Source organism: Anarrhichthys ocellatus, unplaced genomic scaffold (genome assembly GCF_004355925.1).
Source record: "Anarrhichthys ocellatus isolate YVR2014 unplaced genomic scaffold, GSC_Weel_1.0 scaffold15, whole genome shotgun sequence".
Classification (NCBI taxonomy): Eukaryota; Metazoa; Chordata; class Actinopteri; order Perciformes; family Anarhichadidae; genus Anarrhichthys; species Anarrhichthys ocellatus.
Genome location: NW_022280045.1, coordinates 2,134,601 through 2,155,591, shown reverse-complemented (window position 1 = coordinate 2,155,591; position 20,991 = coordinate 2,134,601). Strand labels below are relative to the sequence as shown.

The window sequence follows — 20,991 nt, the reverse complement described above, 5'->3', positions numbered from 1 at the left end:
ATCATGATGTTCTTTGGCAGTTCTCTATTATTCTTAAGGCTCTTACAAGCACTTCAAAGCTCATTACAAGCCAATGTTGAGTTTGTCCTTGTCATAGGTAACCGTTACCTTAGTTAATCAATTTCGGTGCTTCTACAAAATAAGAGTTAACAGTCATGTTTAATCTGGATGAACGTGTGCTGCACAGTGTAGAATATCATTGTGATGATAAAGATGAATGTCCGTATTCTTTAATACAAAACACAAGCGATGTGAGGTGGCCTTCAGGGTTGTATCACAAGTTACTCTGTGCAGATCACAGTTTCCCACAGTTGACAGTCATCCCTTGATCATCAAAATTATGAGCATATTTTAATTGTGTCGTCTAATTGTTACTTGTCCAGCCCAATATTACATTATTACATTCCTTTCCTGTAAATAAGGCCCATCTTCATGAACACTGTCGTTTTTGTTGCCATGGACCGAACAGGTTGGACATAAAGAAAGTGGCTGAATGATGTCGGCTGAGCTTGTTTTAGATGCTTCCATCAGCAACAAAGTGTACTCATTGTCTGCACAAAGTCGATTCCATGTTATATGTGTTTTATTATTACTCTCCTGATGGTGGTAGAGATAGAAGGAGACCTCTTATCCTTATCCTGGTGGCTCCCTTAACCTACAAATGAACAGACAATCCACAAGTTAGTTTTTCTCAACCATTTTAGATTAAGAAACAACAAAACATTTCTCTGTAGACATAGTCTCTTGTTTGTTCTATGTTTGGGCTACTTTGAGCCACAGGATGACATCAGTTTATGCTCATCAAAATGTGCCCCTGATTAAAGTTGAACCAGGACTAAGCAGGAGGAATACAACAAACACAGCCGTCACATTCATGCTAACTTTGGGTGGTTGGATGGTTTTGTCATATTTTAGGCTTTGGTGATTACTTATTGATATTTCCTGGCCTCTGCTTTATATTACTCAAAAAATGGATTCTTGGAATAGATGAAACAAATGGAGCAGAACTGATGGAGGTCTGGCTCTGGACAGATTTATGTAAAAAACAAACAAAACATTCTCAGACAATGTAATCTTTGCATTAATGTGATGATCGACTATTATTGTGTGGAAAAGCACTGCACTGGGACTACTTCTTTCTGATCTGCCTTTATTATGATGAACTCTCATCTTGCCCAGGGCACATTTCTTGCGATTTATCAAGTTTACTCCTTTTTGATTCATCGTTGGCATAACAAGTTATCCCTGTATGTTGTCACGGTATAGCTCAGGTTCTTATAAGCCATTTTAGTTTGATTTATATACAATAATAGGAAACTGTGGCCACTTTAGCAGACAGTCTCTGTACTAACCTCGCCTTTAGCTTCAAGAGTTGGAATATTTGAGTATGATGCATTTTAATTGAGTTGTGCATTCTGGTTCTATACTGCAAAGCATAAATATGACATCTAACTGGAGGCTTTAACAGAAAGTGATTCACTGCTTTGCCACAGGTCACTCTCCAATATTAATTGCTGATCACAGGAATTTCACGCCACAAGGGTTGCAAAGCTGTAAATATTTTAGTGCAATTACGTTGGACAATTACTGCCGCTACACTACTGCTATACCAAAGCTTTTAGAATCAACCAATGTTTTCTGCATCAATCCTCTTTCACAATGAATTATGTACCGTTCTGATGACCACAGTTTAAACATGACATCAATTTGAGGAAATGCGTCAAAATTATGATCACAGTTGAGTCAAACATTACTTCTTACTAAACAAAAAGCAGAATGTAGAGATGCTTTATTATCATATTAACGGCTCTATAATACATTGCTCCTCTTGCAGCTCTTAAGTTACCCTGCTCCACCTTTAAAATGTCCTCATAGAAGAACAAATTAAAAATGTGATCTACAGATGAATATCCTCAGTGTTTACAGGCAGTGAATTCATGTTCAGTAATGCAGATGTGGTCCTGATCAGCCCTGCTGTGAGCTGTTTCGGCACAGCAAGACATCAACCCTTCCACTACCACATTAATAACAGGCTCAGGTCTCATGCTCAGAGGAGGCATGTATCTGTACATTCACCCCACATTCAAATGTTCCAGTTGATTAAAACTGGCAGGACAGGACACTTTACCATCAATACTGCATTTCACCGTATAAAGCCTTCATACAGAGGATCCAGCAATGTTATAGTTCTATGTAATTTAATAACTTTAAAAGGAATTGGATTCATCAGAGTTGTACTACAGTATAGCAACAGTACATTGTCATTCCCCCTTCATGTATGTACATGTCTGCTGTTGCTGTTTCACCATTCTCACTATACTCACTATGTAGTGGACTATATAGTGAGTTTGCCATTTCGTATCGCTGTCCAAATGTAGAGACTTATTATCCGTAGTTTACGTATGATGCCAACATTTTATTCAACTGCTGTTTCCCAGGTCAAAAATGTCCTTGCAACATTATACATTTTTAATCCTTAAACAATTATAATTATCAAAATGTCCCTTGAACTAGTAAGTAAATGAAGGTTATTAAGTTAATCAATGACCTTTCGTTCTGACCTCTCAAGTGAAATGCGAAGATGTCCCAGTACAGTAGGAATGGTACCAATATCTAAATCACTGTAACACTCTGGTTTTTCATTCCTAATAACAATGTTCTATTCAATTAGTGTTTCACAAATAAACGCCTACAAGGAGCCAATATATGCATAAGCACTGTTACCAATAAGTCATGCTATGTTTTAGAAAATGATCAACATTCTGCCCAATCCTCTGCAGTCGTGACTATCTACAGGCACTTTTTCCTCGCCAGGCAAAGGTTGTGTTAAATGCTTATTATGTATTCCCACCTGACCACTTTGATGTTCATGCAGTGTTTTATCTTATCACGGACATTCATTTCTTTCTACCCTCTGTGACCATCACAATTAATTCTTTGACAACACCATTACACACCTCGAATACAGCTTTCATCTCAAGCTTTGGCTCAATCTGTTCCATTATCGTTGTGTTGGTTTTGTGTGTGTGTGTGTGTGTGTGTGTGTGTGTGTGTGTGTGTGTGTGTGTGTGTGTGTGTGTGAATTCACCTGCAAGAAGGAAGGAGAGCAAAAGGCATGCAATGCAATATTTTCAACTCTTTTGAAGATAATTCATCCCTGCTTTTCAAGGTGTGACAAACTGGATTGTTTCCCTTTTTGGATTTTCTGAGACAAATTCTAAATTAATTTTCAAGTGCCACTATATGTGTGTGCTATGACTCACTATGATTCATTTCATTCATATTTTTGTTTTGTGGGGGATATGCAATATCAAGTTGTAATTAAAAGCAGCACACCATTGCTGAAACACTGAATCATATCGAATAGGGGACGCAGGGCTGACACACATCCCATAAAGCACCACACTGCTGGAACAATAAAGATACACAATCAATTCAACCCCTGGGACCCTTTGGCAAGTCCATTATTATAAACTTATGTGTGTGGAACATGACTTTTCAAACTCAAAGAATTTCTATTTAAACACCAGTAAAGAGCAAGGTCTCTGAAAATTGCATGTTAAAGTGCAGAAAATGAAGACAACAAGTCTTGAGTTTGAATATTTCATCTATGTGCATAGTGCACATATATTTGGACATTCACACAATCAAGGACATTGCACAGAATAAAATGGTTATAAGGTTAAAGGTTGTGATCCACACTTTTGATGAATAGTTTGCTGTAAACTGCACGAAACCAATAGTTTAAACATCGGGACTATTTCACGAACTGCCGTGAGACGTCGTTGCAACAGAACAACACAGATACCTTGAAGCTGAAAGTCAACACTTGAACCTTAGTTAGTGTTCCACTTAAACCCAAAGTACCAAAGCACAGAGCCAAAACAATAGAAAATATGTGGCTTTGATGAATGATGTGCTGAGAGGAGCAGACACTCTGCAGGCTGCCGTACGGAATGTTATCAAACACAGTGAAAACATATTTCAATCATATAGCTGCAGTCAAAGTGCTGACAACAGGTATTCATAATTGCAATCAGTTAAATGTCCTGCTGCTGGGACATTATAAGCCATGGTCTACCCTGATAATAACAGTTAATTGATCCAGCATTGTGGCAAACTGTTCCTGATATTTGAGTTTATTTAAATGATTTTGTTAGAAAATCTCTCAATAGAAATGATGAATTATTCTTCAGCCATATAAAACAAATGTACAGTATGTTCCAAATGTACAATTCAAATGAAACGGTAAACGTCATAGAGAGTTTATTGTGTCGGTTGTGAGCGGTAGAGATCAGCTCATTACTGCTCTGTATAGACGAGTGGGCTGTGATTCGCTCTCTTGCGCGTCCGCTGCCACTCTGACTGCTGCTGAGAGGAGAGAGAACACATCTGGAAGTTCATTCTGCGTAAACAGCCAACGAGGGAAAGGTTTTAAAAAGTGATTTTAACTTAGTGGGACCTTAATTGGAACAAACGCATTGGAGGACGAGGATTTAGGTAATTCATCACTGACTCGCAGAGGTAAGGCAATTTTATTTGTCATTATTTAAACCTAAAAGACCTCAACTGACTAAAATATGTGGCGAAATGGAATCTTCAGTGGTCGTGAAAACTACCAAACAAACACGGCTTTAAATATATTGTTCTTCTTCTGCGCAAATAAACAAACATATAAAACATTATTATTGGTCTTTCTTGAGGTTATTTTTTAATTTTTTTATTTGTGAGGTCTGTTTGCCCGCACGCACATTAAGAGCCATTTCCTCTGCAACATCACACCAGGTCAGTTAGTTAGTTATTGAAGGGTTTCCACAAGTGTAAATCAAACAGTATAAAAGCCTGCCCCAAGATTGATTGCAGGTCTTTGGAACCTTTTAAAATCACCTTTTATTGATCACGTAAGAACCAGTTTGTTGCCGACTATACGTTCTGTAGCTGCCTTCATCAGTTGTTTTAAAGCTCTCAAACATTCAGTCTGTCGTACCACATGTTAGCGTCTCCTTGGAGCCTATAACGCGTGCGTAACAGTGCGTCTGGATGAGTTTTACGCCTCAGGTTGTTTAAAAAAAAATTAAAACAAAGAGTAACCTACACGAATGAAAAACGGCATGGAATGATTTTTTTAAAAGCTTTTTGCTTAGTTTTCCCATCTACACTGTTTTAGTCCTACTTTGTGTTGCATGCAACCATGAATGTTTTCCTCTTTATAACCAGAGAGTGACAGAGACAGTAGAGGCTACAGAGCAGTCTCCAGGCCACTTACCCTATCACCGTTTCACTTTATGCTTTTAATTTGTTCCACCCGTAACATTATTACTAAAAGATCCTGAGATCTGTGGAAGGGAGAGTTTGTCTACCAGGGCAATGCCCATTTGTCATCATCTCTGTCAGCATGTTGCTGATGGCTATCATGTTTAGCAGGACAGAACAGTTAATGGACCAAACAGCAACAGGTGAACAGCGGGACAGAAAGTACAGGAGAGAGACAGCATTCATACACACAGATGCATATAAAACACTTCACTACTGCACATCAACAAGAAAACAATGGGCTGTGCACACATGTGGCTGTTGATTCGGTTAATTCCATGTTCGACTAATGCAAGTAAACTTCATTAAAGCAATTCAAAATTTGCAAACAGGCCTGTGAATACCAAGGTCTAGCACAATACGGTTTACTGAGTGTTTGGATGAATAAAGCTCGTGTCACAGGCTGCAGGTTTGGCTGTTGCAGCGGCATCATTTCAAATACTGCTGGAATCCAGGTTACAAAAAATCCAATAATGTGACTGACCACATAGGGATAGCACATTAGCATGTGTTTGATGTGCATTTCCCTGTGACATATTATAAAATCACTTGTTCATTGACCCTCATGTCATCCATTGATCCGTCAGTCAGTCGGCATGGAAACATAGGAAACTGAGAGTGTTGGTGATGTGATCACATGTGTATCTTAAAGGCAGACACATGTATTAGTCCTCTCCTTTGAATTAAAGGCACATGCAGACCACATTCAGTCAAGGCTATTGTAAAGGTTAATACAGTACCTTATTTTGTACCCACATTTGTAAAAACCCTATTTGTAACATCTTTAAGCACACACATTAAAAGCTGATCTATTATGCAACGACAACATTGCTCTTGAAAACCTCTTATCAGTTTTCAGATGGGGCCGTCGGATGAAGACATCGCCTTCCACTCCAACATACCTGTGCCACTTGATATCACCGTGGCAGTGGTCTACTCTGTTTTTGGTGAGTAAAGTCTACTTAAATTCAAAGCCATGTTGTCTTTTTTTTTATGCTATAACGGGTAATACATAGTTAATAACACTGATAATGCTCTCAATTAGTTTGGTACTTGTTCTGTTCAAGCTGAAATGAGTAACAGCATGAATACTAAGTGATACACATTCCTCTTCTCTTCATATAATACTAATGTATATGCATCTCTTCCATCATATATTAACTCTATTAATTCTTCACCTGCTCCCTCAGACACGCACACATCCATACAGACCTAGTGAGGCAGTCAGTGTAGCAGCTTTTCATTCATCTGTATCTGTGCTTCCAATACAAGACAATGTAAGCTGCCTCTGATAATGACTTCTGTGGCTGGGCCGCGTACTGAAAGAAAGAAAACATCGTGCACAGCTCAACTTTCATCTCAGTCTTTGATGGTGGCAGCAGTACTGGAGAATCCTCACATTTAATGATAATCATAGGCTGCACACTGTTAGAAGGAAACAAAAAAACAACAGTTTAAATATGAGACGCATTTTGTGAAAGGCGCTGTTTACTGACACTGATTTGAAAATACAATTGTAAGGATGTTCATTTTACAATTTCTAAATGCTGGGTTTTGCTTAAAGGGACGAGTTTATTCTGCTCATATGGCTTTCAGTAAGTATTGTAGAGTTGTATGTTAATGTGGGTGTGTTTTTGCTTCTGTTGAAGTGCTGCTTGTCTCATGTGTCTGTGGTGATCAGTAGAAAGAATGTAACTGTGAAGCTGTCACTTATGCTTAACCTGAGACCTGAATTTAGGGATCCCCTGCCATTACGCTACTGCATTCACACTGAGCACCAACCACTGTTCCAAGTCAACACTATACCACTATTTAGAACGTATTCGTATTTTTTGGCTATTTCTTAATAGGGACTCGTGTTTAAAAAAAATAGTCTGTTAGGGTAAAATACCCCAAATGCTTTGGGTGAAAAAAAAAATTCTTTGATATTAGCGCATCAATGTTGTGGCTCACAATCGGCACTCAGCATTTGGTCGGTTCTGCAGGAGTATGTTCACTGTTTGGCAACAGCACACTGCTGTACGTCTCCTACAAGAAGAAGCACCTCCTGAAACCAGCCGAGTACTTCATCCTCAACCTCGCCATTAGTGACTTGGGCCTGACTCTGTCCCTCTACCCCATGGCGATAACTTCAAGCTTCTATCACAGGTATTACATATACGGCACCATACTGTAGCATTAACAGGGATCAAAGAGCAAAGGAATAAAAGCAAAGTGCTCATCCTCACCACCGGAGAATGGGACACATTCATGTGAAACACACACGGGAAGATTGTTTATGCTGCGGGTTATGCTTTTAAATCAGACAGTGTCTCATATTTCATGGTTCATTTAACTTTATGGTTGGTTAGCAGTATGATTGCCTGTGAGTTCACAGATATGCAGTGTCATGCCCATGCTATTCTCCTCTTTCCCCCTCTCACCCTCTCCTCCATTGATCTTCCTTCTCTGTCTTTGCTTTGTTCTCTGTCTCACGTAACCTCCTATACGCAGGTGGCTGTATGGGAAAACCGTGTGCGCCATATACGCTTTTTGCGGCATATTGTTCGGCATCTGCAGTCTCACCACTCTAACCCTGCTCAGCATGGTGTGCTTTGTGAAAGTATGTTACCCTCTCTATGGTAAGTCTTCAAATCAGCTATTTGTGTCCAGTGAAATGGCACAGGGTTAACCATCACAGCCCTAAGTGGCTGATTGTTGATTTATCTGTCGAAGGAAACTAAATTATACTAAATTAATTATAGAGCACTGCACATTAGCCTTTCTTTGATGACTAGCAGCTGCACTCAATATGCATCACTTGGGATGTTGGTCAATGCAGAGCAATAGAGCCTTCTTTTTGACGTCATGAAACTGTTCCGATAAGGTAACTTTCAATTAAGCACTTTGTATAAACAAAACGTATGTGAGTAATCTTTGAGCCACTTAATCAATCATTGTAGATTGCCATTTGAAATGTGGACCGACAAAATGTTAATTGCATAAATTGTAATTTGTCTCACTGTGGTATCGCACCCTATGAATATTTACAGCAGCACTCGTATTTATTATTGCTGACAGTCATGATGTCCACGTATGCAACATCACTGCTCATTCACTCACCTCTTCTTGCTTCAGAGGCCTTATCTTTCACTAGCTGCTGCAGGCTAACTGGAGACCTGCAGTCGTCTCGCTGCTCACGCTCTACCCGAGCTAGCGTGGCAATTATCAATCCAGACAATTACCCGATGTTCTTAAAGCTCTCAAGCCAAGTGGATTCTAGCTGCAGACACAAAACTCTGACCAACAATACACCAGGTCTGCTGGCCTCTGGCTGGAACTTGCCCAGGCCACAGTTGAAAAATCTGGTGACCGTTATTCCTGCCAAACATGTTTCACGCAGCTATTGACCAAGTGGAGGAAGAAAATTCTTCCTTAGGCTCTCAATTTTAAACTTCTTCACCAAACTATTTCCCTTACTTTTCATTCATTCAGATGAGGGTAACGCCACAAATGATTTGTGACGAAAAACATCATTTCACTGAAACTGCAACTTGTTTTCCTCTAAAATAAGAAAACAATGTATTTGAGAAGACCATAAAAACATTATTATGTTGGTGTACCTTAAGGTTCAGCATTGAGTCCGCTGTTTGTCTATAACCTGCCTGAAGTTTGTCCGCCTGCTGTAACTTGTCAGCTGCTAATATCAGGTCATACATCGACATGCTAAAAACAAGAAGCAAGCCGCAGAAGAACTACCAGCTTCAATGGTCAATCTCTTGAATTGGTTAGGTTTAGGTAAAACAATAGATTCCCATCTAACATTCTAAAGACAAGTTAAACATTTTTTTCAACAGAATCAATTTCAATTTGCAAACTTTAGACATCTGAGGAACACTTTAGCTACAGAGGCATCAACGTTGTACACCACTGCCATGATTCTCTCACACATGAACTGCAGTCTTACCAGTTGGACGCAGACAGGTATAGCACCACAACAAAATCCGTAAAAAACATTTTACAAGCAGTATTTGGAAACATTAGATACAAAGTCTAATTCACTTAATCACTGTAAAATGTTGTCTAAGACATCTTAAACTGGGAAAACATGATTGAAATTGGAGATATTTTACTTTACTAATAGTTGTGCCGGATAATAAAATGAATTTCTTTTCATAGGGAACAGGTTTAACTCTGTTCACGGCCGTGTGCTCATTGCCTGTGCTTGGATCTACGCCCTGTTGTTTGCCTGCTCCCCGCTCGCCCACTGGGGGAAATACGGACCAGAGCCTTATGGCACCGCCTGTTGCATTGACTGGCGCCTATCCAATCAGCACTCTACGGCACGTTCCTATACTGCGGCACTGTTCATCTTGTGCTTCATCCTTCCATGCTGTGTTATCGTTGCATCTTACACCAGCATTCTGGTCACAGTGCACGCATCCCGCAAGAATATGGAGCGGCATGTGTCGAGGCAGACGCACATGAGCAGCCTCCAGACAATTATTGTTAAGGTAAGATGAGAGTATGATTAACATATGTTATTACGTCAATCATGAAACTCTGGGGATCAGTGGTAGAATATCAAAGCCTCTGGAGAGTTCTTCACTCCATTTCATGAGGGAATGGGCAGTGACCTGAATAGCTCCTCCAGTGATGGAGCTTCTCATTAGCAATTGGCATTGGTTGTTCTGTGACGGATGAGAAGCTAATGATGCATTTGCTGATAAATGATCATCATCATCGGCCTAAAACAGTAACTCTGATTCATAGGAAATGCCTTTCTATTCAAAGCCTCTGAATGATGTTGGTCAATAAGCTTTTCAGGTTGTAAAGATAAAGGCTCAAATTCAGTCAGCCATACCAGACAGTCACTGCTTAGATGTGATCTTGTGCTTTTAAATGATAAGTCTGGTGAAAGTCTAGAAACTCGTGGGCTTGGGGGTGAGAGGGAAGTCAGAGAGTATTGAGAAACGCACCAAAGCATCGGTTTTGGTCTTTTCATGGGATTTGTTGACAAAAAAAAACATGTTGATATATTTATGTTTATTTTGAAACAATATTAATTTCACTTTTCCTTTCTGCGATATTTTCCCTGCAAGCTAAGTGTTGCTGTCTGCATCAGTTTCTTCGCGGCATGGAGTCCATATGCTGTGGTGTCGATGTGGGCTGCCTTTGGACACATTGAGAACATCCCTCCTCTGGCATTTGCCTTGCCAGCCATGTTTGCCAAGTCCTCTACCATCTACAACCCAATCATCTACCTAATGCTGAGGCCGAATGTCCGCAGGGTGATGTGCAGGGACCTGGGTACTCTATGCAATGCCTGTCTGAAGGGCTGCCTCTGCTACCAGTGGCCAGCGAAGTGCTGCTCCAAGCCAGAGATAAGACTCACACGTCCCTCAATCCACAGACAGGCCAACCAATTCCCTTCATCCAACTCCTCCGCTCAACCTCCTGTGGCAACATTAAAGGATCACAGCTGTGAGAGGTGTATGGAGGCTTTCAGATGCTTCAGACACTACCCCCAAATGTGCTGCATCACAAACGTTGCTGCCGATGGGGACTCATCTCAGGATCAAGACACTCCAGTTTCCCAAACACACAAGCAGAAGACTAAAGGCGCGTGCTACAAGAAGTCTCTGTTGGTCATCATGTGCGCAAAAAGGACTTCAGAAATAGACAACTTCCAAATTAATTTAGAGATGGTTCCGGGGCATGCAAAGGTGGCGTGGCCCTGATATTTCCCACAATTCAACATGTTTACAGATGATCTCCGGACATTTTTTTAAGGTTGTGTTCTTTCAGGTGTGGAATTACTTAATTGATATGTTCAGGAATGTACCACATGCTCCTAGAGTGTTTTGGAAGAAGCAATGTAACTTATTTATCTTTTATCACCCACTGTACTTTTATTTGGCTAATATGACAGAATGTCTTTTAAGTTAAATGGAGACAGCTATAATTTGAGGCGTATTTATTGTGCAACCTAGTTTGCAACCCATAAACAAACTTATTATGTTGCCATAGTAATATTTGCACTTAATTTAAGGAAGAGCTTATATTTCAGTTGAAGTTTGCCTAAACCTAAAAGTGGATGGCGAGTAACTTGCAAAATTTGCAATAACTTGGATGCATCTTGTTTAAACTGTGAACGTCACTTTAAATCACCTGAAAACTTGATTTCAAAAGTATTTCTCTATATCTTTAAATGTTCATGATTAACTACAAAAGTTCCCTATATATTAGTCATTATGAGTCACACTAAACACTCAGCTAATCTGCTTCGTCGGGCCTGTGTGTGTGAATGTGGTTTGATGAGATTTGATTGACGAATGAAACAATCCACCAACTGTCATCAGATTCTGATTCAAATGTTGCCGAATCCTGATTGATTACATAACATCACCTTTTTCCAAATTAGCCCCAACCCTTTCAAAATCAGTGAGAGGAGCGCTGAGAAAAACAGAAATCATGTGAAATAACCAAAACTGGTTACTAGTGTATCTATGATCCCATCACTCATGATAAACTGATTGAGAAAACAAACTTTTAGGGCTTTTGAAGGAATACTTGAAAAATACAGAGCATTGGAAAATATGTTTTTTTTACGTTCAAAAGACAAAGAAATAAAATGCAAAAAAAAAAAAATGTTTAGCATTTTTGGGTCTAGAAATGATCACCCATTTTTGAAGGCCCACTAAAAAGTAGTAGAGTTGTGCAGGGATGACGTTACATTCACCCTGTTTCCCTTGATTTTCCGCAGTAATACAAAAGCCAATGGGATTTTGTAAAATAAGCTCTGTGGTAAACACAAGTTTAGGATTTACTCGTTTTGTTCAGCAAGATAATCTTTACTAATAAACACCCTTTTATGATTTTTGAAGCATAAATGCAATCGCTAGAATTAAAAAGCTAACGGCTATAAACAGACTACACCACTGTCACATCCACGTCCCTTCATGACACCCTGAGATAATTTAGGAGATTAACACAGTTATTTTTACCTAAACCATGAGGTTTACCTAAACCTAACCAAATCGTTTTGGCGTCAAAACCAAACCAAACTGCTACCATTTCGAGTGCCTACTATGCAGCAGGCCTGTTCTGTTGTGCTGTGCATCCGCAGATAGATCTACTTTGACTATTGAGTATAAGAGTTTCTGTGTACGGCATGATGACGTTTTATTTCCCTGCCATCCTCTGTAGTCTGGTTTAACCTTTTTTAAGACGCAAAAAAAAGCTTTAAAATCCACAAGAGGGTGTATCTCCTCCACTTGTGTTAACCACAGACCTTATTTCAGGCAGCTACCAACGACCCACTGGTTTTGAGATGATGGAACCGGAAGGGCAAAAATGCTTAGAACTCATTCCTGCAGAACTCTATAATCTAGAAAATAAGCACACAACGTGGTGAATGTACGTATATCATGTTCCGACTCATCTGCTGCTAGCATTGTCATAATAAAAGCTAGGTTAAGCCTCAGGGGATCAGGGAATTGGCTGGGAACAGTGGAAACAGTCACTGATGACAACGACTAATGACTGATAGTCATACATACTACTGAATCATTTCACACAGGTTTATCCTGGATCATGGCTTCGTCGTGAAAGTGGTATAATGTAGCATGTATTTGGTGATTTCCATGGTCAGGACTCTCTTCTGGTTAATTATTACAGTAGCATACCAGTATGTCTCCATGAGAACTGAGAACCATCTCATTTAATAAGCTGTCAACACGTCCTTCACTATGCCAACCCGAGCATTGTTCACACTTGGCAAGTACAGGTATATGGTTTATGGTGCTCGATCATTCATCTATGTACACACTGTGTAGAACACAACGCTGCTGCATAATATTATGATTATTGCACTGCGCGATATTGTTTATCTACCTGTTTTAATTGAACTTCAAGTCAGTCTTTATGTGTACAATGAAAGTGTAATGTCTCTTTAGTTGACTGCCAAACAATATTTTATATATTCATGTCACTACAATGGAGAGAAAGGGAAGAAAGACACACGAAAGAATGGATCCAGTCCACATATGCAGCAGGAGATAAATCCACGAGAGGAGAAAGAACATCAAGTTCATGTTATCTGTAATTGCTGTTGTGTGTAAATCCATTGTGTGAAGTAAACATGAGTGTGGAGATTCAGGAAATCCCTCAGGACCAACATCTTTGACAACTCAAACTGTCGTGTCAGTGTCGAATTATTAACCCTCATTAACTGCTATCTATTCTAATTCTAATGAGAATATTGTCATTTTACCAATTTCTTAATGAACTGGTACGTTGTAGGCCTCATGTGGAAAGCGTTCTGCTTTTGAACAGCTTACTTAGATTGGATCTATGTCTCGACAGGATATAACTCTAACAGCATCTCTGAATCTGATAGAACATGGATGTAATTATTGTTAAGAAACTAGAAAGTCCACATTTATATGCCAGGACTTTATCAATAATCGATCATGGCGTGATGGGAGGAATGATCTTCTTGTGCGGAGGGATTATTTAACTCAGCAGGTGAAAAAGAACAGCAGAGGCATCCCACTATCTTCACATCTGTAATCCATTAAACGTGAGTTCAAACAGTCTTTTCGATGACAACAGTAAAAGGGAAAAGATTTGTGGGAGTTAAAGCGGATAATCTGGACAAACACACCGCTGTTTAAACTCTAAAGCTTAAGAAAAAGATCCACATTCTACAAAACACTGTAATATAAAAATGCCTTTGTTACGACTACCAGTCTTAGTTAGATATGCAGCGTTTTTTTAAGAGTCTAATTTGGGGGTTTAATGTTACCATCGTGTCTATATTGGGTCAGAATCTGGACATTATATTTGGCTCTATTGCAAGTTAGATTTAGTTGTTGTTACTGGGTCATAAATGGAAATGTGCTTTTGAGTGATGTGATATTTAGTGTGTCCTAATCCCATACCGTATACCACGGAGTGCAGCAGGCGTCCTAAAGCCCGGAAAAGAGCGAGCATTTTAGCACTTACGTCTCAATGGGTTTATTAAAGGGTTTTAGGTCAGATACCTAAAATAAGGTTTGTGGTTACCACAAACTTCAGTACTTAATCGTTTTATACCAACAAGAACCAGGACAATATGTCAGCCACACAGCAACTTCCGAACACCTCTGCCAACTTCACAAACACATCATGACATAAAAATGACTTTCAGATGTTATTTTTTTGTTTTCTGTGGTTAATTCGATGTAATTTTGTCTCCAGCTGTGAGCACCTTTTACATTACATTTGTGCATTGCATTGTGGGAGAATAGTGTCCGTCAAGAGCAAAGTCAAACCCTTTTCGAGTATACTATATTTTGGCACTTTTTGACTTCATTCTCAACACTACCTTCGATTTAGGGTGCAGTCTGGGTATAGTCGACGTTAAGAAGTGACGGCTGTGTAGATGTTTTCATTATATTCATACTGATATCCATTAACTAGTTGCAGGTAATAACCAATCAGATCTGAAGTCAATACTGAACTACAAACAATACCGGCTCAAGCTGTGTAGTGCAATCTATGAAATAGACTTTTAGAAACGTATGTACAGTTTATTCAGAATATCAAAATGGCTTTAAAACAGATGCAGGTTTGGGGAAAGCTACTGTGTAGGGAGACCTACATTGCAACTGTAAGACCCAGTACACAGACAAGTTACAATGAGTTCTGTAATGAAACAGAATAAGACATGAACACATCTCCGAGACAATCTAATCTTTGGATGGTGAGAGACGTATCCTGCAATCCAAAACGTGTGATACAGTAGATGTGCAGCACAGCAGCTAAACAGTTTATAGACACCCTCATATCATTACAGTAAACCCACACACTGGACACTCATGCAAATAGCTCATTAGTAATTCACGTACCTTTACTGTAATTTGGGGAAATAATCTAAAACAGGTCCCAGATTCAAGAAGACAGACTTCAATTTACTGATGAATATATCGTCTGCTGATCCCTAGTGGATGAATGGATGACAACAATAATACACATGTATTAATGGAATAAATGTCTCAGCTTCTTACCAACTCATTCACCTTACCTGTTCTGTCATTTTGTGAGTCTTTATAGTTGTGTTGGGCTGGAATAAATGTTTGGTTATCACCCAAGATGAGGCCATTCTTCATTTAAAGGTACAGTAACCAAGCAATGGCTTCTCCAATTTCTGGAGAACATACTTGTCAAGGTTTCTATTGACTCGCTAACTACAACATTTCATCTGCCACATGAAAAAGGAAGGATAGGCAATTATTACTTAATAGTTCATTACAATTTGACAGGGAGCCTTTAAATGTTTCAAACCGTTCACAAAATGCAACCATCACAGGTAGAAAGTCATTTAGAGGGAATGAGGTTGAAAGTTCAGCCGACCGAGAAGGAAGAACCGCAGGTGTCCAAAATCTTCTGGATGACATCTACCTTTATGTTGCCCTTCAGGGCACGACAAAGCTTCCCAATTGTGCAGCCAATTCGTCCCTCCTTCATTTTCCAACGTTCCAGCATCTGGTGCTCCATCTCCGGCAGGCCGTAGCGGTCACAGTCGTGCTCAATGGTCTCTATTTCCACACCGGTCAGACCAAGTCGCCGTGCACAGCGCTTCCATTTGGCTCCGATGTTGTCCCTCAGCAGATCCAGGTGCTCCTCGGTCACAGCCTGGTCCTCTGAATGACACACAAGATGAATCTATTAGGGCAAGTACTAGCTCTAATGAGAGATTGTCTCACGTTGAACTCTGATTTCTAGACTAGAAAACACTGCTCATCCATCCTGCCATCCAGAAATTGCATAATGCATTACGTACTTTACTTTTCAAAGTGTTAATGCTTATAAATAATAACTAGTAGAGCATAAACAAATACCGGATTTATCGATTTGTTGATGGACAAAAATGAATTTGCAACTATTTTAAAAACCCTTTATTTATTTTACTCTTTTCTTTTTCCATTCTCTGATTTAATTTATGGCAAAAACAATTAATCGAAAACACAATATGCGAATGAATCGATAATGAAAATAATGTTGCTGTGGCTTACCATATTTCAGAATGCCTTCTTCGATGAGAGAGGTAGCTGAGGCGGTAAACGGCAGAGACACTAAACTACTGGTGGACTCGTAACCTCTGATATTCATTGTGTTGTTGCTCCCAATCTGGATGCCGCTGGCATTGTTTATGAAAAGAGATGCTGCAACGAGCACAAAGCAAGAACACATAGACTCAGTCTCTCCAATACACGTCAGTCAAAGGGTGACAGAAGCAGCAGTGAACCGCTCAGTCATCTAGATCTAGTAATTCACTGAAGAAATGCTTCGACAAAAAGACATGTTTGTATGTACCTGGATCTTGTTGTGAGCAGCCATTGGTAGGGATCAGGAGACGCCCAGGACTGATGTCAGGAGCAGATGTGTCACACACAGGGTAAACTGGCCAGGACTGCTGGCGGTCGTAGTGGGAAAGTGGGTGTTCCTGGTTAAACATTGATAGAGAAGGACTGCTGGCAGACATCGGCAAATGGGATGAAGTCGGCGTGGAAGAGTTCATGGACTCATAGAGACCCGCGGTGGGGCGATGCCAAGCCTCTTCCTGGCTGGCGGGCTGCACCGGCTCAGCTTTTGTCCAGGAATGGACAGAGGACGGGTAGGAGGGTCTGTCAGGTTCTGGTTGCCTGATAGCGTGATCCATCATGCCGTGGTTTTGCAAGAAAGGATTTGAGTTGCTGTGATGGAAGGCGCGGGCAGCGTCCGGCTGGTTCTCACAGTTATAGCTGCCGTGTTTGTGGTACTGAAGCTCCCGACCCAGTTTCTCCTCCAGAGCCGAAGGGCTGCCGGCCGTCTTTGCGTCTGTCTGAAGAGACTCCATGGGTGGCTCATATTGGATGCCATGCAGGTCCTCAATGCTGGCTTCAACCGGCCCGGGTACACTTCTGTCTGAACTCACCAAAGGAGCTGGGCAATCTGCAAGGTAAGGAGGGAGGTTATGAGCAATAAAGCCACTCAATCCTTCTCAAAACAATATCTATATTTACAACATTGAATGTAACATTAGAGTGAGGACAGAATATTCAGGCCAGCAAGATTACCAACAGCACTCACCTGCCGATAAATAATCCTGGGTCATTGATAAAGATTTAATCTTCTCAACAAGTTCCTCTGGGCCTTCATATAATTCCTGCGTAAAAAAATCACAAGCATTAATATAATGTGAAATACTCATGTTTTTATCTGGCTTTATCTTAACTTCAAATCTACTGCTTAGAAGGAACATATACAGTATATTATATATATATATATATATATATATATTATATATACCCTCAAATCAAGTAAATCTTCCTCTACGTGTGGTTCAAGCTTTTCCGTGTAGAAAGGAAGGAAGAAGTTGTAGCCCTCTGCAAGAAAAGGGAGAGAAGGAACGAGAAGAAGAGCCACATAATCAACTGAAGGCGTCAAATGACTGAGCTTGAAATTCAAGTTTATATACATAAAGCATATGAACTTGAATTTCAGTCCAACATGGTGACAAAAAAACAAAATAAACAGCAGCAGAATTATAACAAAGTTGCAACAACATCATAATAATCATCTTAAAGGTGCATATTAGCTGCTGAGTAACAAACCCAATAAATAAAATATTAAAATAACCTCAAGCCTTCATTTCTTTGAATTCAACAATGAAAGATATTAATATTATTTGCTTTGTGTCTGATCACATAAGGGATTGGTGTGATCATAGTCCACTGATCCACTGATGCTTTAATGTATACAACACAAGCATTAAATGCACCTTCAAATGTCGGCCGCTGCAGCGGGTTGTGGTCCCAGCACCTCTTCATGAGCTGAATCATCTCGACGGGCGTGTCGTCTGGAATAAGGCTCTCTGCAGGTCGGTCCCCCTTTTGGACACACTGGCTGATTTGTTCTTCACTCCTTGCATCTGGACAAAGACATGTTGGTTGTCTGCACGAGGTTTACCTAACGTAGCTTGTATTCGTGAATGTGGCCTGTTCAACTGGTAAAACCAGTAAATCAGACAATATAAACCAGGTGGTTATTATTTCAAAAACAGTGCCTCAGCGTTTCATTATTCATGGGTAAAACGTGTCTTATAATCAGGACTTGAGCGTGTTTTGACATCCCAACTCACTTGCATACGGCTCTTTCCCTGTGAGGATCACCCAAACCACAATCGCAAAGCTGTAGACGTCAGACTTCTCAGTGGAGGCTGTGTGCACACTCTCCAGGTGCTCAGGGGCCATGTAGCTCAGCGTGCCGGCCCCTCTCACCTCTGCTGATGGCCCCATACGACTCCTCCTGCGAGACTCTTCCTTCGTGAGTTTGCTCCACGTCCGGCAGGTGGCCAGGCCGAGGTCTGCAATCTATGAAAAGACAGAGGAATCACAATAACATGCACATGCTCGCTGTCAGAATCACAAATGTGTCATGGGCCTTAGCGTGTGACACACCTTGATGTGGAAATCCTTGTCCACTAAAATGTTTCCTGGCTTGATGTCCTTGTGTATGACGTGTTTCTCTGTGAGGTACACCATCCCTTCCAAAATCTCTAAGATGAATCTGCCCTTGACGGACACTGGCACAGTGACCTGGGAAGAATTTAGTGCATTAAAGCATCCATTCATATAAATAGACCGCGAGTTATTCACAGCTGCAAACTATGGATGAAATGTAGCGGAGCTGCTGGAGTCACAGACGTTCATTCTGAATTCTAAACCTGCTGACCGTATCGAGCATGACCGACAGGTTGCCTCTGGGGATGAGCTCCATCACCAGCGAGCAGTCTCTATCTTCCATGATCACACCCAGCAACTTGACCACCCGTTCATGGTTCAGGCTCGCCATGATGTTCCCCTCATCCAGCAGCGACCTTTGACTCTTCCTGGACAGAGAGAGGAAAACATTGTGAGAACCAGGTATCTGCCAGTCAAGTGGCATGACTTGCATCACATGGAGTCTTATATAGTGGGATTAGCGGGAAGACACTGGGATGCACCGGTACGATACTTTCTTTAAAACATCATTTGACAACATCGTTATAGAGTTTAGCATTTCTTCTATCAGGTTACAATAATTCAGACAAGCTGTGACACCAACTCAATTTTTAGTGCCACAGAAATCCATGCACAAATGTTATCTTACATAAAAAGTATGTGTATGAGTTCCACACTGTGACATATAGACAATCTTAAATCCTCTATCAGAGACCCCATGTCAAGCTGTGATTAAAATATGAATTATGTTGGGGGGTTTCAAAGGAGAAGGGCTGTACATGAAAGAACTTGCATGAACAGAGAGGTTGTTATAGCATGTTATCTGAAAAAAAACGGATGTTTGACCTACATTTCAGATGGATTTACATCACTCTGTGTTTAAAGGGAGTTCCTGAATCTGAGCCTCTTCATAACGAACAGCCTGCTATGAAACCAAACTAAACGTACAAAGTATTTACCACATTCCTGTCAAAAAAAACATATGCCAGCCTGGCCGAGTTGTGTGCAGAGCCTGCCTGGAGGGGCACATGATTCAAGTTACCGTTCCAGCGCGGGGGAATACCCCGCAGACTGCATACAGTAACACACACAGAACTTACACGGTGCTTATCGGTCCTGTATACATAGTCTTCAACACCACCTGGCCCAGGGTGACATGGTAGCACAGGTAGACTTCTCCAAAGCCTCCGTAGTCCAGGGCCTCTTTTTTAATGAGATCAGCCGATCTCATATGAAGTGAAGACTGTGGCGCGGTGGCCATCTCTGGTTAGAAGTCACAATAAAGCAGCTGAACGACACACGACAGCTCAGCACAACTCATAAGTGGCTAAAACTTTCATGTTGTCAAAAAAAAATAAAATGCAAATATGCTGACGAGACTAACTGGAAGACTCGTGTGACGGGCTGTGTGCCGAGGCTTCGGAGTGTGTGTTGAGTAATCCAGGAAGTTTTCTTGAAGTGAGTGGAGCGGCTCACACCGATGACTCCCGAAACACAGTAGAGAAAGTATTGTTCCAGATTAAGAAGAAATAAAGCGTTCCCTCTACATCATTTCCCTTGTAACACAAGCAAATTCGCTGCCTTCTTTGTGGTTAAACCACCAGTTTTACAGATTTAGGACACTGATAATGCCCCTCCTGACATTATTAAATGTTGTATATTATAATACAATTATTAACGAAAGGATTAACACATATGTAATGCATTTATCAGAAGACAAATATAAACACTATTTTGATTTAAATGGATTACATGACAATTGTTTTATTCCCACTGTGGATAAACATACAGTGCTCCAGGAATGACTCTTAAAACCCGGAAATAAGTTAACATGTTTGCACTTCCGGTTACCTCGCCTCGAAGTCTACGGGTTTTTGGTTGCATGCCTGAAGTAAAGTCAGTGGTAAACGCAAGTTTAAAGTGTTTTTACGTTTAGTTCTACACTATGAAAAACAACCGTACATACTCCCGTACGTGTCTTAAAAAAGGCAGTTGCTAACAAGTAGCTACATGTGACTACAAAACGTCACAAAACGTCATCACGCCGTCCCTGCCTCGTAGTGTATACTCGGGCTCATGCGACCGTGGTGTAGTTCGTTTGTAGCCTAGCGTTAGCCTTTTACTTCTGTCGATTGCATTCACGCTTCAAAAATAAAAAAGTGAACTTCAC

At 40.5% G+C, this 20,991-nt stretch overlaps 2 protein-coding genes across 2 annotated transcripts; one reads left to right on the top strand and one right to left on the bottom strand.

Moving 5' to 3' along the window:
* Positions 1-6,172: 6,172 nt before the first annotated feature.
* opn7a (opsin 7, group member a) lies at positions 6,173-11,876 on the top strand. Its single transcript, XM_031855298.1, has 5 exons — positions 6,173-6,260; positions 7,299-7,461; positions 7,807-7,934; positions 9,472-9,806; positions 10,395-11,876. Exons 1-5 carry the CDS (start codon positions 6,173-6,175, stop codon positions 11,031-11,033), a joined length of 1,353 nt encoding a protein of 450 aa, XP_031711158.1. The 3' UTR covers positions 11,034-11,876.
* A 2,977-nt stretch (positions 11,877-14,853) lies between these two features.
* Positions 14,854-20,609, bottom strand: ripk1l (receptor (TNFRSF)-interacting serine-threonine kinase 1, like). Its single transcript, XM_031855278.1, has 10 exons — positions 19,922-20,609; positions 19,054-19,210; positions 18,780-18,917; positions 18,461-18,692; positions 18,101-18,250; positions 17,629-17,705; positions 17,410-17,485; positions 16,654-17,271; positions 16,353-16,502; positions 14,854-15,980 (listed from the first exon to the last, which is right to left on the bottom strand). Exons 1-10 carry the CDS (start codon positions 20,080-20,082, stop codon positions 15,682-15,684), a joined length of 2,058 nt encoding a protein of 685 aa, XP_031711138.1. The 5' UTR covers positions 20,083-20,609; the 3' UTR covers positions 14,854-15,681.
* Between the last annotated feature and the right edge of the window lie 382 nt (positions 20,610-20,991).